This window comes from Syngnathus floridae, unplaced genomic scaffold (assembly GCF_059516105.1).
Source record: "Syngnathus floridae isolate MCC-2025c unplaced genomic scaffold, RoL_Sflo_1.0 HiC_scaffold_56, whole genome shotgun sequence".
Classification (NCBI taxonomy): Eukaryota; Metazoa; Chordata; class Actinopteri; order Syngnathiformes; family Syngnathidae; genus Syngnathus; species Syngnathus floridae.
Genome location: NW_028284085.1, coordinates 102,649 through 118,232, shown reverse-complemented (window position 1 = coordinate 118,232; position 15,584 = coordinate 102,649). Strand labels below are relative to the sequence as shown.

Here is a 15,584-nt window from a genome sequence, read left to right as displayed (position 1 = left end):
CGAGAGCCAACTTGAACCGTGCCATCAGGATAGCGAAGCGAGACCGCAGTCGAAAATTTCAGGATCGTTTCCACGACGTCAAAAACATCAGGAGTATGTGGCAAGGCATACGGGCGATTACAGACTACAACTCACCCTCCCCCCCCCCGGTGGGTGTAGTTGATGCTGACTTTCTAAATGGTCTAAATAACTTCTTTGGGAGGTTCGAGGCACTAAACGGCACTCCAGCAGTTAAAACTGTCCCCCATCAGGAAGAGGAGGTACTCTGCCTTGACTCCGCCGATGTGTTGAAGACCCTGAGGAGAGTCAACCCCTGTAAGGCCCCTGGCCCCGACAACATTCCTGGGCGTGTGTTCAGGGAATGTGCAAGTCATCTGGCTGGGGTCATCACAGACATTTTTAACACCTCGCTGGGCCAAGCCACAGTGCCGGCGTGCTTTAAGACTGCCTCCATCATTCCGGTGCCGAAGAAACCTCAAATCACCTCATTTAATGATTACCGGCCTGTTGCACTGACTCCGGTTATGATGAAGTGCTTCGAAAGGCTGCTTAAAGGTCACATCGTTTCCAGACTCCCCCTATTATTTGACCCGTTCCAGTTTGCCGACCGGCAAAACCGCTCCACTCAGGACGCCATCTCCTCCGTTCTTCACCTGAGCCTGGCTCACCTGGAGGAGAAGAACACCCATGTGCGGAGGCTGTTCCTGGACTTCAGCTCAGCGTTTAACACCATCATCCCACAGCATCTGGTAGGAAAATTGGAACACCTGGGCTTCAACACCCCCCTTCGCAACTGGCTGCTAGACTTCCTCACCAACAGACCTCAGTCAGTCCGGGTCGGACAGAACACCTCTGATGTCATCACCCTCAGCACAGGCTCCCTTCAGGGCTGCGTCCTGAGCCCCCTGCTGTGCACCCTGATGACACACGACTGCGTCCTCAGGTTCACCACCAATCACATCGTGAAGTCAGCAGACGACACAACGGTGGTGGGGCTCATCAGAGACAACAACGACCTGGACTACAGAGAGGAGGTGGAGCAGCTGGTGGGCTGGTGCAGAGAAAACAGCCTGATCCTGAATGAGGAGAAGATGAAGGAGATCATCGTCGACTTCAGGAAAAAACAGCCTCACCACGCTCCACTGATCATCAACAGCTCAGCTGTGGAGGTGGTCAGCACCACCAAATTCCTGGGGGTCCACATCACAGAAGACCTCACCTGGACTATGAACACTACGGCACTGGTCAAGAGGGCACAGAAGCGCTTGTACTTCCTGCGGAGGATGAGGAGAGCCCACCTGCCCCCACCCATCATGAGGACGTTCTACAGGAGCACCATAGAGAGCATTCTGACAAGCTGTCTCTCTGTGTGGTGTGGAGGCTGCACCGCCTCCGATTGGAAGAACGTGAGGAGAGTGGTGAGGACAGCAGAGAGGATCATAGGGGCTCCTCTTCCCTCCATTCAGGACATTTCATCTCAGCGCTGCATGTCCCGTGCCCGTAACATCATCAATGACCCATCACACCCCCACCATGGACTGTTCTCCCTGCTGCCCTCTGGGAAGAGGTTTGCAGCATCCGCTGCAGGTCCACCAGGTTCTGCAACAGCTTTTTCCCTGCTGTCATCAGACTGTTGAACACTAGAACTGTTGAGCTCTAAACTGAACTCTGCATCACACATTCACAGAACTGTACTTTATGACACTACGGACCTCTATCTTGCACTATCTCGCACTACCAACTTTACTGAACTTGTATAAACCCTTTAAATAGAAGTTTAATACATGGGTTAGCATTCCTCTGCACACTCTTGAATACTGTTTTGCCTACTTGCACTATTGCATAATTATCACTGCTGCACTTTATACTTATTTTTAATATATATATATATATATATATATAGTATATATGTATATATATATATTTTCATAGGATATGTTACTTCTATTCAACTGCAATATCACTACTTTGTTGTAAGACGTATGCAACGGAATTTCGTTTTGTATGCACCATGTGCAGACAAGATGACAATAAAGTTTGTCTAAGTCTAAGTCATGTCAGGTCAGCTGTCTGGAGAGAGAGAGAAGTCAGGACCTGCGGGCGGAGCACCACCGTGCCACCGCCGCCATGACGGAACTCAAAAGCAAACTCCATGAGGAGAAGCAGAAAGAGTTAGCCATTACCAGGGAGACATTACTGCGGCAGCATGAAATGGAGCTGATGAGAGTGATCAAAATCAAAGATGGAGAGATCCAGCGACTGAATGCCTTGGTCCTCAGCCTGAGGGACGGCTCCATGGACAAGGTGATCCGCTCTATCCGTGTCTGACTATCCGCACGCCACGTCGGGCTTCGATGCGGCCGCTACCGTATTGTGTAGCTTGTCCCCAGTAAGCGTCGCGGCGCTCCGTTGCGGTCTCAACGGCCCGGTGTGGCGCAATGTCTGCTCAGGTGAGGAGGGGGGGCGCTTTGCTGGCGGAGGTGGAGGAGACGCGGCGGTGTCGGGAGACCGAGCGGTGTCGCCTCCACCAGGAGCGCGGAAGAAGCCCTGGCAGCGGCCCAGCAGGCCTGGCAGTCCCGAGCGGCCGAGCTCCGATCGGCTCATCACCAGCATCGGGAGGAGCTGAGCCGAACCAAGAGAGACTGCGAGAGGGAGATCCGCCGACTGGTAGGACTGATCAGATGCGCGGTGCGTGGCTATGTTCCCAATTTCGTTGTATACCTGCAGTGCAATGACACCTAAGGCATTCTATTCTATTCTATTTCACAAGAAGAAAATGTCCGGTTGCTCGCTTCGCTTTTGTCACAGCAAAGGTGTTCTAGTCGATTCCAGAAAAAAATTGGCCGGTTGCTCTCTTTGTTTTTGTCACAATTCTGGCAAATGAGTTTGCCCGCCTGCCTGAGCGCTCCCCGTTTGTACATCCAGACGGATGAGATCAAGCTGAAAGACAGAGCGGTTAGTGTTTTGGATGAAGCCCTGGGGCCGGCCACGTCCACCGCCTTCAGCTGCAGACTGCCGAGCAGCAGATCGCTGCCCTGAGGGATTCCCAAAGGGCGGGCCTAAACTACCCTGGAAGTGGGGTCAACGCCGCTACTAGCAATCCTCTTCATTGCGTAAGCCACCTCATCACACACTTGCAGTACGCATGACTTAGTTCGTTGCTGGAGGAAGGTAGCACAAAAACAGTTTTGAACTTTGAACGAGTGCTTGTGTGTGTGTGTTGCGGGGCGTTTTCAGTCTCAGGAGGATCGGGACACGCGACGGTTTCATCTGAAAATCGCTGAGCTCAGCGCAGTCATCAGGAAACTGGAGGATCGAAACGCCCTGCTTTCTGAAGAGCGCAATGAACTGGTAATTTATTGACGGCACGCTTGAAGGTTTGCGCTACGTTTGATGCGCGCCATCCAGCGAGGCACCCATTGCGCTTGCTTATTAGTTGAGCGGCGCGGCGAGTCGGTTGCCTGGTAGATGTCTTTTATTGGGAGCCAAAGCCACGATTCCGTTCAAACCGATGCAAAAGGAATGGATACGTTCTGGCCCGCGTGTTGTGCGTCTTTCACATCCCGCACTTCATGCTTGCAGCTAAAGCGACTGAGAGAAACAGAAAGCCAGTTTCTGCCACTCCTGTACAAAAACAAACGCCTGAGCAGGAAGAATGAAGAACTCTCGCTGGTGCTGTGTCGCCTTGAAAACAAAGTGCGCTTTGTCACCCAGGAGAACGAGGAGATGGCAAGCTTGGTAAGTCGACGCGGACAACGGCGGCGTGCCAACAGAGTCCACTGCATTTGTGTTCCACAGAGAAGGCCTAGTTCGCTCAATGACCTGGACCGCGGTTGCGGCCAGCAGGACGGTGAAATGGAGTTCCTTCAAGTTGTGGAGCAGCGGCACATCATCGACGACTTGTCCAAGGTCTTCAGGCAGGCGACTCGGTGCACGTACGGCAGCGCCGCGCTCGCTCGCTGTCGCCAGGAAACCTTTTCCGTCCAAAGCTTGGCCGGCGGCCGCCATCCAAAAAATTGGCCCCTTAAATTCCGACCTTTCAAGCAGGAGCATTGTGCGCACGCGTTTGAACACGCTTTAGACTTGTTTTGCCGTTTTCAGCAGCTCAAAGCTCCCGTTTTGTCAGCGCCTTTGCCACTCGCTGTGCGCTGAAAACGACGGACTTGCCCGGCTGCTCAGCCCGTCAACCATGAGCCGCGAGCGCGACGTCATTGTCCGTAGGCAGCTAGTGGCAAAATGCACCCTGTTAGAGTTGCGCTCGCTCCAACTTATTTTGCAAGAACCACACGGGAGACAAGTAAGTTCTTTTGGACACCTGCAGGTGGAGAGTCCATCCGTTGTACGAATGAAGTCTGACTCTCGGCTCCTGCACGAGCATTTTAATTAAGAGAAACAGGGTGGGTGTAAGAGTGGATTGAATAGAGGAAGCCCTTGACCTCTAGTCAAAACATAGCAAGGGGTGTTTTACGACTTTGTGTAGGAAGGGATAAGCGATAGGGATAAATAAGGGATAAATAATATTATTTATTACAGGTCGCAGTCAAAGTCAAAGCAACACAATGATACGATAAAGATAATCTGGAAAACCCTGACACACCCTGTAGTTGTCACTTTTGGAAAAGACGAGCGTCCCTCCAATCATCGCCGGTGACGTGTTTTTCAGGCTCTGGAGACAGGAGCTCATGTCAGAAATGTCATTGTGAGTCGCGTTTGTTTCTGCGCCGGAGCCGTTCGTTCCCTTTGCATCCAAAGAATCTCAAAGGCGGATTATTTGTGTCGACAGGAGAGAGATTTGCTGCTACGATACCGACGTCGAGAATCTCTGAGGAGGAACAAAGCGTGAGGTCCTGCAAGGTGAGTCTGTTTGTTTGCGGCTGCTTGGTGTTGCGCAAGATGAAATGGCCTTTTTCTCGCTATCGTTCCTCTCGTCGATTCATCGTGAGGTGTCGCTTCAGTTTGTTCAGAGAGATGTTTGCTTCCGCGCCCGCAGGTCATCGAAACATTTTACGGCTACGACGAAGACGTGTTGGTGGACTCGGACGGATCGTCCTTGTCTTTTCACACCGACAGAACCCCCGACACGGAACCCGAAGAGGTAGCCCGCCATTTCTGCCAGCGTATTGGCACCAAACATTCCTCTTCAGCCTGGAATCGGACTCGTCTTTGCGTCGCGGGTGCTTTGTCGCCGGTCTGACTGATTCTGGTACTAGTGCTGTGTTGCATTGGTGTGTGCATGAAGAGGCGGAGCTTCGCTACCGCCAGCTGACGCAAGAATATCAAGCGCTGCAACGAGCCTACGCTCTGCTAGCCCAGACCAGCGAAAGGGGACTACGACGCCGAGAAGGAGATCAAGGTGGCGCCCCTTCCCGCAACCCCCGGCCGGGTCGCAGCCTCCCCGTTCTCACCCAGCCTCGGGTGTTCTCTGGTCTGAAAGGAGGAGGAGGAGCCTCCCTCCTCCTCCTTTCAGACCAGAGAAAAGCTGATGGTAGAAATGGGTCACTATCAAAGCAGAGTAGCAGATCTGGAGTCAGCGCTGAAGCAACAAGGACAGGTAAGCTCATCAATGAGCACACCTTTTTCTCAGACAAAATAGCTACATTCTTCAGTCACTCATCCGTCTGGCATTACTGGACCAACCCCCCCCCCCCCCCCCCCGAACGTGGCTGGGAAAATGCGGAGAAAAGCAAATGTCATTTTCCAGTCAACCAAAGAATTTGTGGATGAAAATGACACAACATTCCAAAGCTGTCCACGCGTTTGTCTCTTCTAGAATGTCAAGTGGGTGGAGGAGAAGCAGCTGCTGCGTCAGAGCAATCAGCAGTTGGCCGAAAAGGTGACGGAAAGAAAGGCGCTGGGCGGAGTCGCTTGGCGTCACACCTGTCGGGAAGCCCCGCAGATGAGGTCTGACTGTCTTTTCAGGTCAGGCGGATGGAGGCGGAAGAAGCGCGTCTGAAAGAGCACATCCAGGATATCCGAGACCAAAACGAACTGCTTGAGTTCCGCATCCTGGAGCTGGAGGTGGGAAGACTCGCACAAGCGTGTTGAGGCCAGAGATGTGACGGACGGACGGACGGACGGACGGACGGATGCATGCCTCTGCCTTTCAGGAGAGGGAGTGGCGCTCCCCCGTCTTGAAGTTTCTGCAAGTCCGTTTCCCAGACGGCCTCAGCCCTTTGCAGATTTACTGCGAGGCCGAGGGCGTGAGCGTACGTAAGGCGTCCCTCGCAACCCTAACCTTAACCCGAGGTCCCAGAACACCTTACATTGCTCCTTGCGCCTTTCCCCCGGACATCGTCATCAGTGATCTGATGAAGAAGCTGGACATCCTGGGCTATAACGCCGTAAGTGTATGTCGAACTCCTTATGTTCGCACTCCACGAGACTCGGCGGCTCAAATGTGACTTTTGGAAGGCTTTGCGCTGAAAGAAGCTTGTTGACGCTGTGCCTTTGGGCTCTTGCAGAATCTCACCAACGAGGAGCAGGTGGTCGTGATTCACGCCAGGACCCTTCTCACCCTAGCCGAGAAGGTAACGCGCACGTCCACGCACGCTCTCGCATTCTGCTTATGTGACAGCAGCCTTTCCTCAGTGGTTAGAATACATCAAAGTGACCAAGTCAGCACTTCAACAGAAGATGTTGGACATTGAAAGTGAGAAGGTAGACAGACACGCGACATCAGCCAAGGGGAACTCCGGCAATGTGCCCCAACAATTCTGACCTTGAGCTGTGCTAGGATATGTTCTGCAAGCAGAAGGGCTACCTGGATGAAGAGTTGGACTTCAGGAAGTGCCAACGTATACCCCCCGCCACGGTGACAGAGGCACCGCGTCACACCGGCGCTCATCCAATCAGAAGGCAGGAAAAGCAAATTCACATGCAGGGCACTTTTGAACCAGAAGAGAGCGCCACAAAAAACGGTTGTTGCCCCAAACGCGCACTAAAAAGGGTCAGAATAACAAGAGTCCCACTGGCCAGCCGGGGCCACCCGTCCAGCTGTTTCTTCAGGGGGGAAAAAAATTGGAGTCACCGGTGAGTACATTTTGCATTTAGCTCTGCTTTTCTGCTTCTGTCTTCAAGTGTGTGGCATCCTGCGATCAAAGAGTCAGCCAACCCCAAAGCGGTTGACCTCAACGTCCCACCACCATGCCTACCAGAGCAGGTGACGTGATGCTTTGGACATCCTTCCGTCTCAGATGCCCAAAAGTACTCTTTGCCACATCTGCGGCAATACGGTGTCTTTTCAAAGGTGCAAATAAATCCAGCGTGGGCGGAACACGCACGTCTTCGGTTTTTCCCGCTTTGTTTGTGTGACAGCTGTTGTGAAAATTTTATACAAATAAAGTTGTATAGTACAGGTTTGGCCAAGCCGCAACTCCCGAACCGCATGCGGCTCTTTTATGTTCATATCAACATTTGTGTGTGTGTGTGTGTGTGTGTGTGGGGGGGGGGGGGGGGGTTTGTGCGTGTTGGCTTCACTTGAGTTCAATTTGGTATTTTGGTCAAAAGCGCATGTGGTGAAATTCCACAAAGTAGGATGGGCAAACACATTTCTTTAAACTATGAGTGTCAATTGGGCTCTCGAAATGGCAGGGAAAAGATGCACAGCAAAACGAAAATACGTAGATGAACACAGGACGTTTTAATCAGAGTGGGAAAGTTTCTATTTTTTGTTGAACGTGATGGCAAACCATTCTGCCTGATATGTCAGACCTCAGCGCATTTCAAAGATTCAAATCTTCAGCGCCATGCACTTCAGCTCACTCCATGCTAACATTGATCAGGCGTCGAACCCGCATCATCATGCTTAAGAGGTGGCCATGCTAACCAGTGCGCCATTATGTCAACGCATAATAACTAAGTCTACTGGTCAAAACAGCGGTTACTATATGACGTCGCTACGTCGTGGTCACGTGACGCAGACAAGACGTCAATGGACGTGGGCAGAGTTAACTTGTTTAAAAGGGAGTAGGCAGAAGAAATATTTAATTTATTTAAATCTATTTTGAGTGCACACCATTATGCCAATGCATAACAACTGTAAATCTACTAAACAAAACAGCGGTTGCTATATGACATCTGCCACGTCGTGGTCACGTGACATACGTGACGTCGATGGGCGTAACTTTCGCCGGAATTCAAATCCGCGGGGAGAGTTAACTTGTTTAAAAGAGAGTGGGCAGAAGAATTATTTAATTTATTTAAATCTATTTGGTGTGTGCGCCATTATGTCAATGCATAACAACTGTAAGTCTACTAAACAAAACAGCGGTTGCTATTTGACGTCTGCCACGTCGTGGTCACGTGACGCGGACGTGACGTCGACGCCTACTTTACATCCCACCGATCACAGGACTCCTCGGCTGCATAACCGTGCCCCCTTCCCAACCAATCGGATTTGCTATACGCGAAAACGACGCCAATGGAAAGAGCTTCCGCCCAAATTTAAATCCGTGGGCGTGGCTCGCAGCAGGAAGTAGGAAAATGGCGGCGATGTTGACAAAGACACAGCGGATGGTAACATACGACTAACAAGAGAAATATTTTTATTTTCTGCTTGCAACTGGACCGTCCAGAGCGTACACGGTAAGTACAACTCATCGTTTTTAAAAAGAAGTACTTTTGTTGCCCTGAAAAGCGAGTGAGCGTGGCGTTTGTGGGGGACGTCGAATTTCGACGATTCTTTCTGGTCAACGGTTGTAAATGATTGTGTTGATTAAAAAAGAAAACTTGATGTAACTCTACTTTTAACTGCCGTTTCAGATAGATTTGGAATTGCATCACATCCAATTTTGCCTAGAGCGTACACGGTAAGTAACACTCGTTGTGTTTAAGGAGATTTACGTTTGTAATAGCAGAAGTGTAGCCGCGTTGCGTTGTACGTGTGAATGTTGGTCCGGGCGAAATGTTAATGTTTAATTTCATTCCTTTAGGTTCCACGGTGTTTGTTGGCTGCAAGTTTTCCACTGCAAGAAGAGGCTCATATCATTGACCAGGAGCGAGCTACAATGGTGAGTAGCCATAACATTTATGTTAAACACTTCCTATTTCATGTCTAACAGTACTTGATTTAACAAATAACCATAAATAAATACAGTGTGGGCACTGAAGTTAACATATGTGATTATACTGCCTAATCTGTCACCGAGTAGATTGTTGCAAAGTAATATAAGATCCAAAGTTGTAATTCAGAATAGTTTTCAAAAGAAGGCCATTAGAATTATATACAAGTCTGATTACCCTGAACAAGCTATTAATTAAATCACAAATTCTTCAATTCAAAGATTTGGTAGATTATCAGACAAATAATGTCTAACAGTAATTGATTTAACACATCACGATAAGTAGATTGAGTGTGGGCACTCTCAAGTTAACATATGTGATTATACTGCCTAATCTGTTACAGAGTATGTTGTTGCCAAGTAATGTAGAATAGATCCAAAGTAGTAATCCAGAATAGTTTTGAAGAGGCCATTAGAATGATAAACAAATCTGATTACCTTGAACATAATAACAAGCTAAGTGTTTAATATGTCCTATGAAGTCAAAATTGGGCACCATCATGTGGTGAAATTTGGAATTGCATCACATCCAATTTTGCCTGGGAACAAACAGATTACATAAATCTTAGTTTTGAATAAGCCACTCCTTCTCAAACAAGTAAACTCTGCCCATTTTGCGCAGTAGATGTTCTGTTAATATCTAGTATTTATACAAAGTCATAATTTAAATTGCTTTCAACCTTCATTCATCGGTTCAACCAACATTACTCGCTCTTATTACCAACTTGTATTGATTTAACTAAGCGTTTAATACTTCCTATCAGGTCTCAAATCGAGATTTGGCAAAATACAATTTCAGCAAATCCAATTTTGCCAGGGAACAAAAATAGATTAAATAAACTAAATAAGTCCTCTTCCCATTAAATAAATCAGAAAAGTCTGTCTTGTAACCAGTCCTCTTCAAACAAGTAAAGTCTGCCCATTTTGTGCCGTAGATTTTGTGTCTATGCCTAGTATTTAAACAAAATCATAATTTAAACGACTTCTTTCCTTCATTCACTTTGGAAATTTGGAATTGCAGCAAATCGAATTTTGGCAGGGAACAAAAATAGATCAATTAAACTAAATAAGTCTTCTTCCCATTAAATAAATTAAAAAAGTCTGTCTTGTAACCAGTCCTTTTCAAACAAGTAAAGTCTGCCCATTTTGTGCCGTCGATTTTGTGTTAATGCCTAGTATTTATACAAAATCATAATTTAAAGGACTTCATTCCTTCATTCACTTTGGAAATTTGGAATTGCAGCACATCAAATTTTGCCTGGGAAGAAAAGTAGATTAAATAAATTTAATAAGTCTTACTACTTCCCATTAAATAAATTAAATACGTCTTACTTGTTCCCACTCCTTTTCAAAACAGTAGTTTAAAACGAGGGCCCTTCACTCAATCTTTAACCTCAACCCCGCACGTTGTGTTGTATCTGTGAATGTTGGTTGTGGCCAAATGATAGTTTTCTTTCATTCGTTTAGGTTCCAAGAAAACTTGATGTAACTCTACTTTTAACTGCCGTTTCAGATAAGCGGGTATTACGTCGCAGTCAAATGCCGCGGATATGACGTAATTGCCCGAACCTCCGCCAAAATTCAAATCTGTTGGCGCGATGGCCGTGAGCCACTGAGCAGCGACGATTATCAACAGAAATATCTTTATTTTCTGCTTGCAACTGGACCGTCTAGAGCGTACACGGTAAGTAACACTCATTGTGTTTAAGGAGATTTACGTTTGTAATAGCAGAAGTGTAGCCGCGTTGCGTTGTACGTGTGAAAATTGGTCGAGGCGAAATGTTAATGTTTAATTTCATTCCTTTAGGTTCCACGGTGTTTGTTGGCTGCAAGTTTTCCACTGCAAGAAGAGGCTCGTATCATTGACCAGGAGCGAGCTACAATGGTGAGTAGCCATAACATTTATGTTAAACACTTCCTATTTCATGTCTAACAGTACTTGATTTAACAAATAACCATAAATAAATACAGTGTGGGCACTGAAGTTAACATATGTGATTATACTGCCTAATCTGTCACGGAGTAGATTGTTGCAAAGTAATATAAGATCCAAAGTTGTAATTCAGAATAGTTTTCAAAAGAAGGCCATTAGAATTATATACAAGTCTGATTACCCTGAACAAGCTATTAATTAAATCACAAATTCTTCAATTCAAAGATTTGGTAGATTATCAGACAAATAATGTCTAACAGTAATTGATTTAACACATCACGATAAGTAGATTGAGTGTGGGCACTCTCAAGTTAACATATGTGATTATACTGCCTAATCTGTTACAGAGTATGTTGTTGCCAAGTAATGTAGAATAGATCCAAAGTAGTAATCCAGAATAGTTTTGAAGAGGCCATTAGAATGATAAACAAATCTGATTACCTTGAACATAATAACAAGCTAAGTGTTTAATATGTCCTATGAAGTCAAAATTGGGCACCATCATGTGGTGAAATTTGGAATTGCATCACATCCAATTTTGCCTGGGAACAAACAGATTACATAAATCTTAGTTTTGAATAAGCCACTCCTTCTCAAACAAGTAAACTCTGCCCATTTTGCGCAGTAGATGTTCTGTTAATATCTAGTATTTATACAAAGTCATAATTTAAATTGCTTTCAACCTTCATTCATCGGTTCAACCAACATTACTCGCTCTTATTACCAACTTGTATTGATTTAACTAAGCGTTTAATACTTCCTATCAGGTCTCAAATCGAGATTTGGCAAAATACAATTTCAGCAAATCCAATTTTGCCAGGGAACAAAAATAGATTAAATAAACTAAATAAGTCCTCTTCCCATTAAATAAATCAGAAAAGTCTGTCTTGTAACCAGTCCTCTTCAAACAAGTAAAGTCTGCCCATTTTGTGCCGTAGATTTTGTGTCTATGCCTAGTATTTAAACAAAATCATAATTTAAACGACTTCTTTCCTTCATTCACTTTGGAAATTTGGAATTGCAGCAAATCGAATTTTGGCAGGGAACAAAAATAGATCAATTAAACTAAATAAGTCTTCTTCCCATTAAATAAATTAAAAAAGTCTGTCTTGTAACCAGTCCTTTTCAAACAAGTAAAGTCTGCCCATTTTGTGCCGTCGATTTTGTGTTAATGCCTAGTATTTATACAAAATCATAATTTAAAGGACTTCATTCCTTCATTCACTTTGGAAATTTGGAATTGCAGCACATCAAATTTTGCCTGGGAAGAAAAGTAGATTAAATAAATTTAATAAGTCTTACTACTTCCCATTAAATAAATTAAATACGTCTTACTTGTTCCCACTCCTTTTCAAAACAGTAGTTTAAAACGAGGGCCCTTCACTCAATCTTTAACCCCAACCCCGCACGTTGTGTTGTATCTGTGAATGTTGGTTGTGGCCAAATGATAGTTTTCTTTCATTCGTTTAGGTTCCAAGAAAACTTGATGTAACTCTACTTTTAACTGCCGTTTCAGATAAGCGGGTATTACGTCGCAGTCATGTGCCGTGGATATGACGTAATTGCCCGAACCTCCGCCAAAATTCAAATCTGTTGGCGCGATGGCCGTGAGCCACTGAGCAGCGACGATTATCAACAGAAATATCTTTATTTTCTGCTTGCAACTGGACCGTCTAGAGCGTACACGGTAAGTAACACTCATTGTGTTTAAGGAGATTTACGTTTGTAATAGCAGAAGTGTAGCCGCGTTGCGTTGTACGTGTGAAAATTGGTCGAGGCGAAATGTTACTGTTTAATTTCATTCCTTTAGGTTCCACGGTGTTTGTTGGCTGCAAGTTTTCCACTGCAAGAAGAGGCTCGTATCATTGACCAGGAGCGAGCTACAATGGTGAGTAGCCATAACATTTATGTTAAACACTTCCTATTTCATGTCTAACAGTACTTGATTTAACAAATAACCATAAATAAATACAGTGTGGGCACTGAAGTTAACATATGTGATTATACTGCCTAATCTGTCACGGAGTAGATTGTTGCAAAGTAATATAAGATCCAAAGTTGTAATTCAGAATAGTTTTCAAAAGAAGGCCATTAGAATTATATACAAGTCTGATTACCCTTAACATAACAACAAGCTATTAATTAAATCACAAATTCTTCAATTCAAAGATTTGGTAGATTATCAGACAAATAATGTCTAACAGTAATTGATTTAACACATCACGATAAGTAGATTGAGTGTGGGCACTCTCAAGTTAACAGATATGATTATACTGCCTAATCTGTTACAGAGTATGTTGTTGCCAAGTAATGTAGAATAGATCCAAAGTAGTAATCCAGAATAGTTTTGAAGAGGCCATTAGAATAATAAACAAATCTGATTACCTTGAACATAATAACAAGCTAAGTGTTTAATATGTCCTATGAAGTCAAAATTGGGCACCATCATGTGGTGAAATTTGGAATTGCATCACATCCAATTTTGCCTGGGAACAAACAGATTAAATAAATCTTAGTTTTGAATAAGCCACTCCTTCTCAAACAAGTAAACTCTGCCCATTTCGCGCAGTAGATGTTCTGTTAATATCTAGTATTTATACAAAGTCATAATTTAAATTGCTTTCAACCTTCATTCATCGGTTCAACCAACATTACTCGCTCTTATTACCAACTTGTATTGATTTAACTAAGCGTTTAATACTTCCTATCAGGTCTCAAGGCAAGATTTGGCAAAATACAATTTCAGCAAATCCAATTTTGCCAGGGAACAAAAATAGATTAAATAAACTAAATAAGTCTTCTTCCCATTAAATAAATCAGAAAAGTCTGTCTTGTAACCAGTCCTCTTCAAACAAGTAAAGTCTGCCCATTTTGTGCCGTAGATTTTGTGTCTATGCCTAGTATTTAAACAAAATCATAATTTAAACGACTTCTTTCCTTCATTCACTTTGGAAATTTGGAATTGCAGCAAATCGAATTTTGCCAGGGAACAAAAATAGATCAATTAAACTAAATAAGTCTTCTTCCCATTAAATAAATTAAAAAAGTCTGTCTTGTAACCAGTCCTTTTCAAACAAGTAAAGTCTGCCCATTTTGTGCCGTCGATTTTGTGTTAATGCCTAGTATTTATACAAAATCATAATTTAAAGGACTTCATTCCTTCATTCACTTTGGAAATTTGGAATTGCAGCACATCAAATTTTGCCTGGGAAGAAAAGTAGATTAAATAAATTTAATAAGTCTTACTACTTCCCATTAAATAAATTAAATACGTCTTACTTGTTCCCACTCCTTTACAAAAAAGTAGTTTAAAACGAGGTCCCTTCACTCAACCTTTAACCCTATTTATTCACCTTCTAGGCTAAGTGTTAAAGGCTAAGTGTTAAAGGCTAAGTGTTAAAGGCTAAGTGTTAGAGGCTAAGTGCCAGAGGCTAGGCGCCAGAGGCGAGTTTTTGTGGGCTGAAGTTTTAGTGGGGTTAGTGTGAATACAATCCAAAAGAATACAACAGAATACAATACAATAGAATATAATACATAGATTAAATTCAATAGCTCTTACTACTTCCCATTAAATAAATTAAATACGTCTTACTTGTTCCCAATCCTTTTCAAAAAAGTAGTTTAAAACGAGGGCCCTTCACTCAACCTTTAACCTCAACCCCGCACGTCACATTGTGTTGTATCTGTGAATGTTGGTTGTGGCCAAATGATAGTTTTCTTTCATTCGTTTAGGTACCACGGTGTTTGTTGGCTATGTTTTCCACTGTCAGAAGGATGAAAATACAAAGTACAACGCTTGGACGTGGGCGAAGACGTCACCGGTGAGTCCTTCCTTCCTATTTATTTACCTTCTAGATGCTAGAGGCTAAGTGTTAGAGGCTAAGTGTTAGAGGCTAAGTGTTAAACACAATACGAACAACACAACGATACTGCACTGAACAACACGATACCGCACTGAGAAACACGATACCGCACTGAACAACACGATACCGCACTGAACAACACCATGCCGCACTGAACACCATGCCACACTGAACAACACCATCCCGCACTGAACAACACCATGCCGCACTAAACAACACCATGCCGCACTGAACAACACCATGCCTCACTGAACGACACCATGCCGCACTGAAAGACACCATGCCGCACTGAACGACACCATGCCGCACTGAAAGACACCATGCCGCACTGAACAACACCATCCTGCACTGAACAACACCATCCCGCACTGAACAACACCATGCCGCACTGAACAACATTATGCCGCACTGAACAACATTATGCCGCACTGAACATTATGCCGCACTGAACAACACCATGCCGCACTGAACAACACCATGCCGCACTGAACAACATTATGCCGCACTGAACAACACCATGCCGCACTGAACAACACCATGCCGCACTGAACAACACCATGCCGCACTGAACAACATTATGCCGCACTGAACAACACCATGCCGCACTGAACAACACCATGCCGCACTGAACAACGCCATCCTGCACTGAACAACACCATCCCGCACTGAACAACACCATGCCGCACTGAACAACATTATGGCGCACTGAACAACATTATGCCGCACTGA

The 15,584-nt window shown here is 45.0% G+C and overlaps 1 protein-coding gene across 1 annotated transcript; it reads left to right on the top strand.

The window, feature by feature from the left end:
• Positions 1-6,086: 6,086 nt before the first annotated feature.
• Positions 6,087-7,101, top strand: LOC148378244 (janus kinase and microtubule-interacting protein 3-like). Its single transcript, XM_088367965.1, has 4 exons — positions 6,087-6,341; positions 6,462-6,527; positions 6,589-6,657; positions 6,734-7,101. The coding sequence occupies exons 1-4, from the start codon at positions 6,087-6,089 to the stop codon at positions 7,031-7,033; spliced, it is 690 nt and encodes a 229-aa protein (XP_088224091.1). The 3' UTR covers positions 7,034-7,101.
• The last annotated feature ends 8,483 nt before the right edge of the window (positions 7,102-15,584 follow it).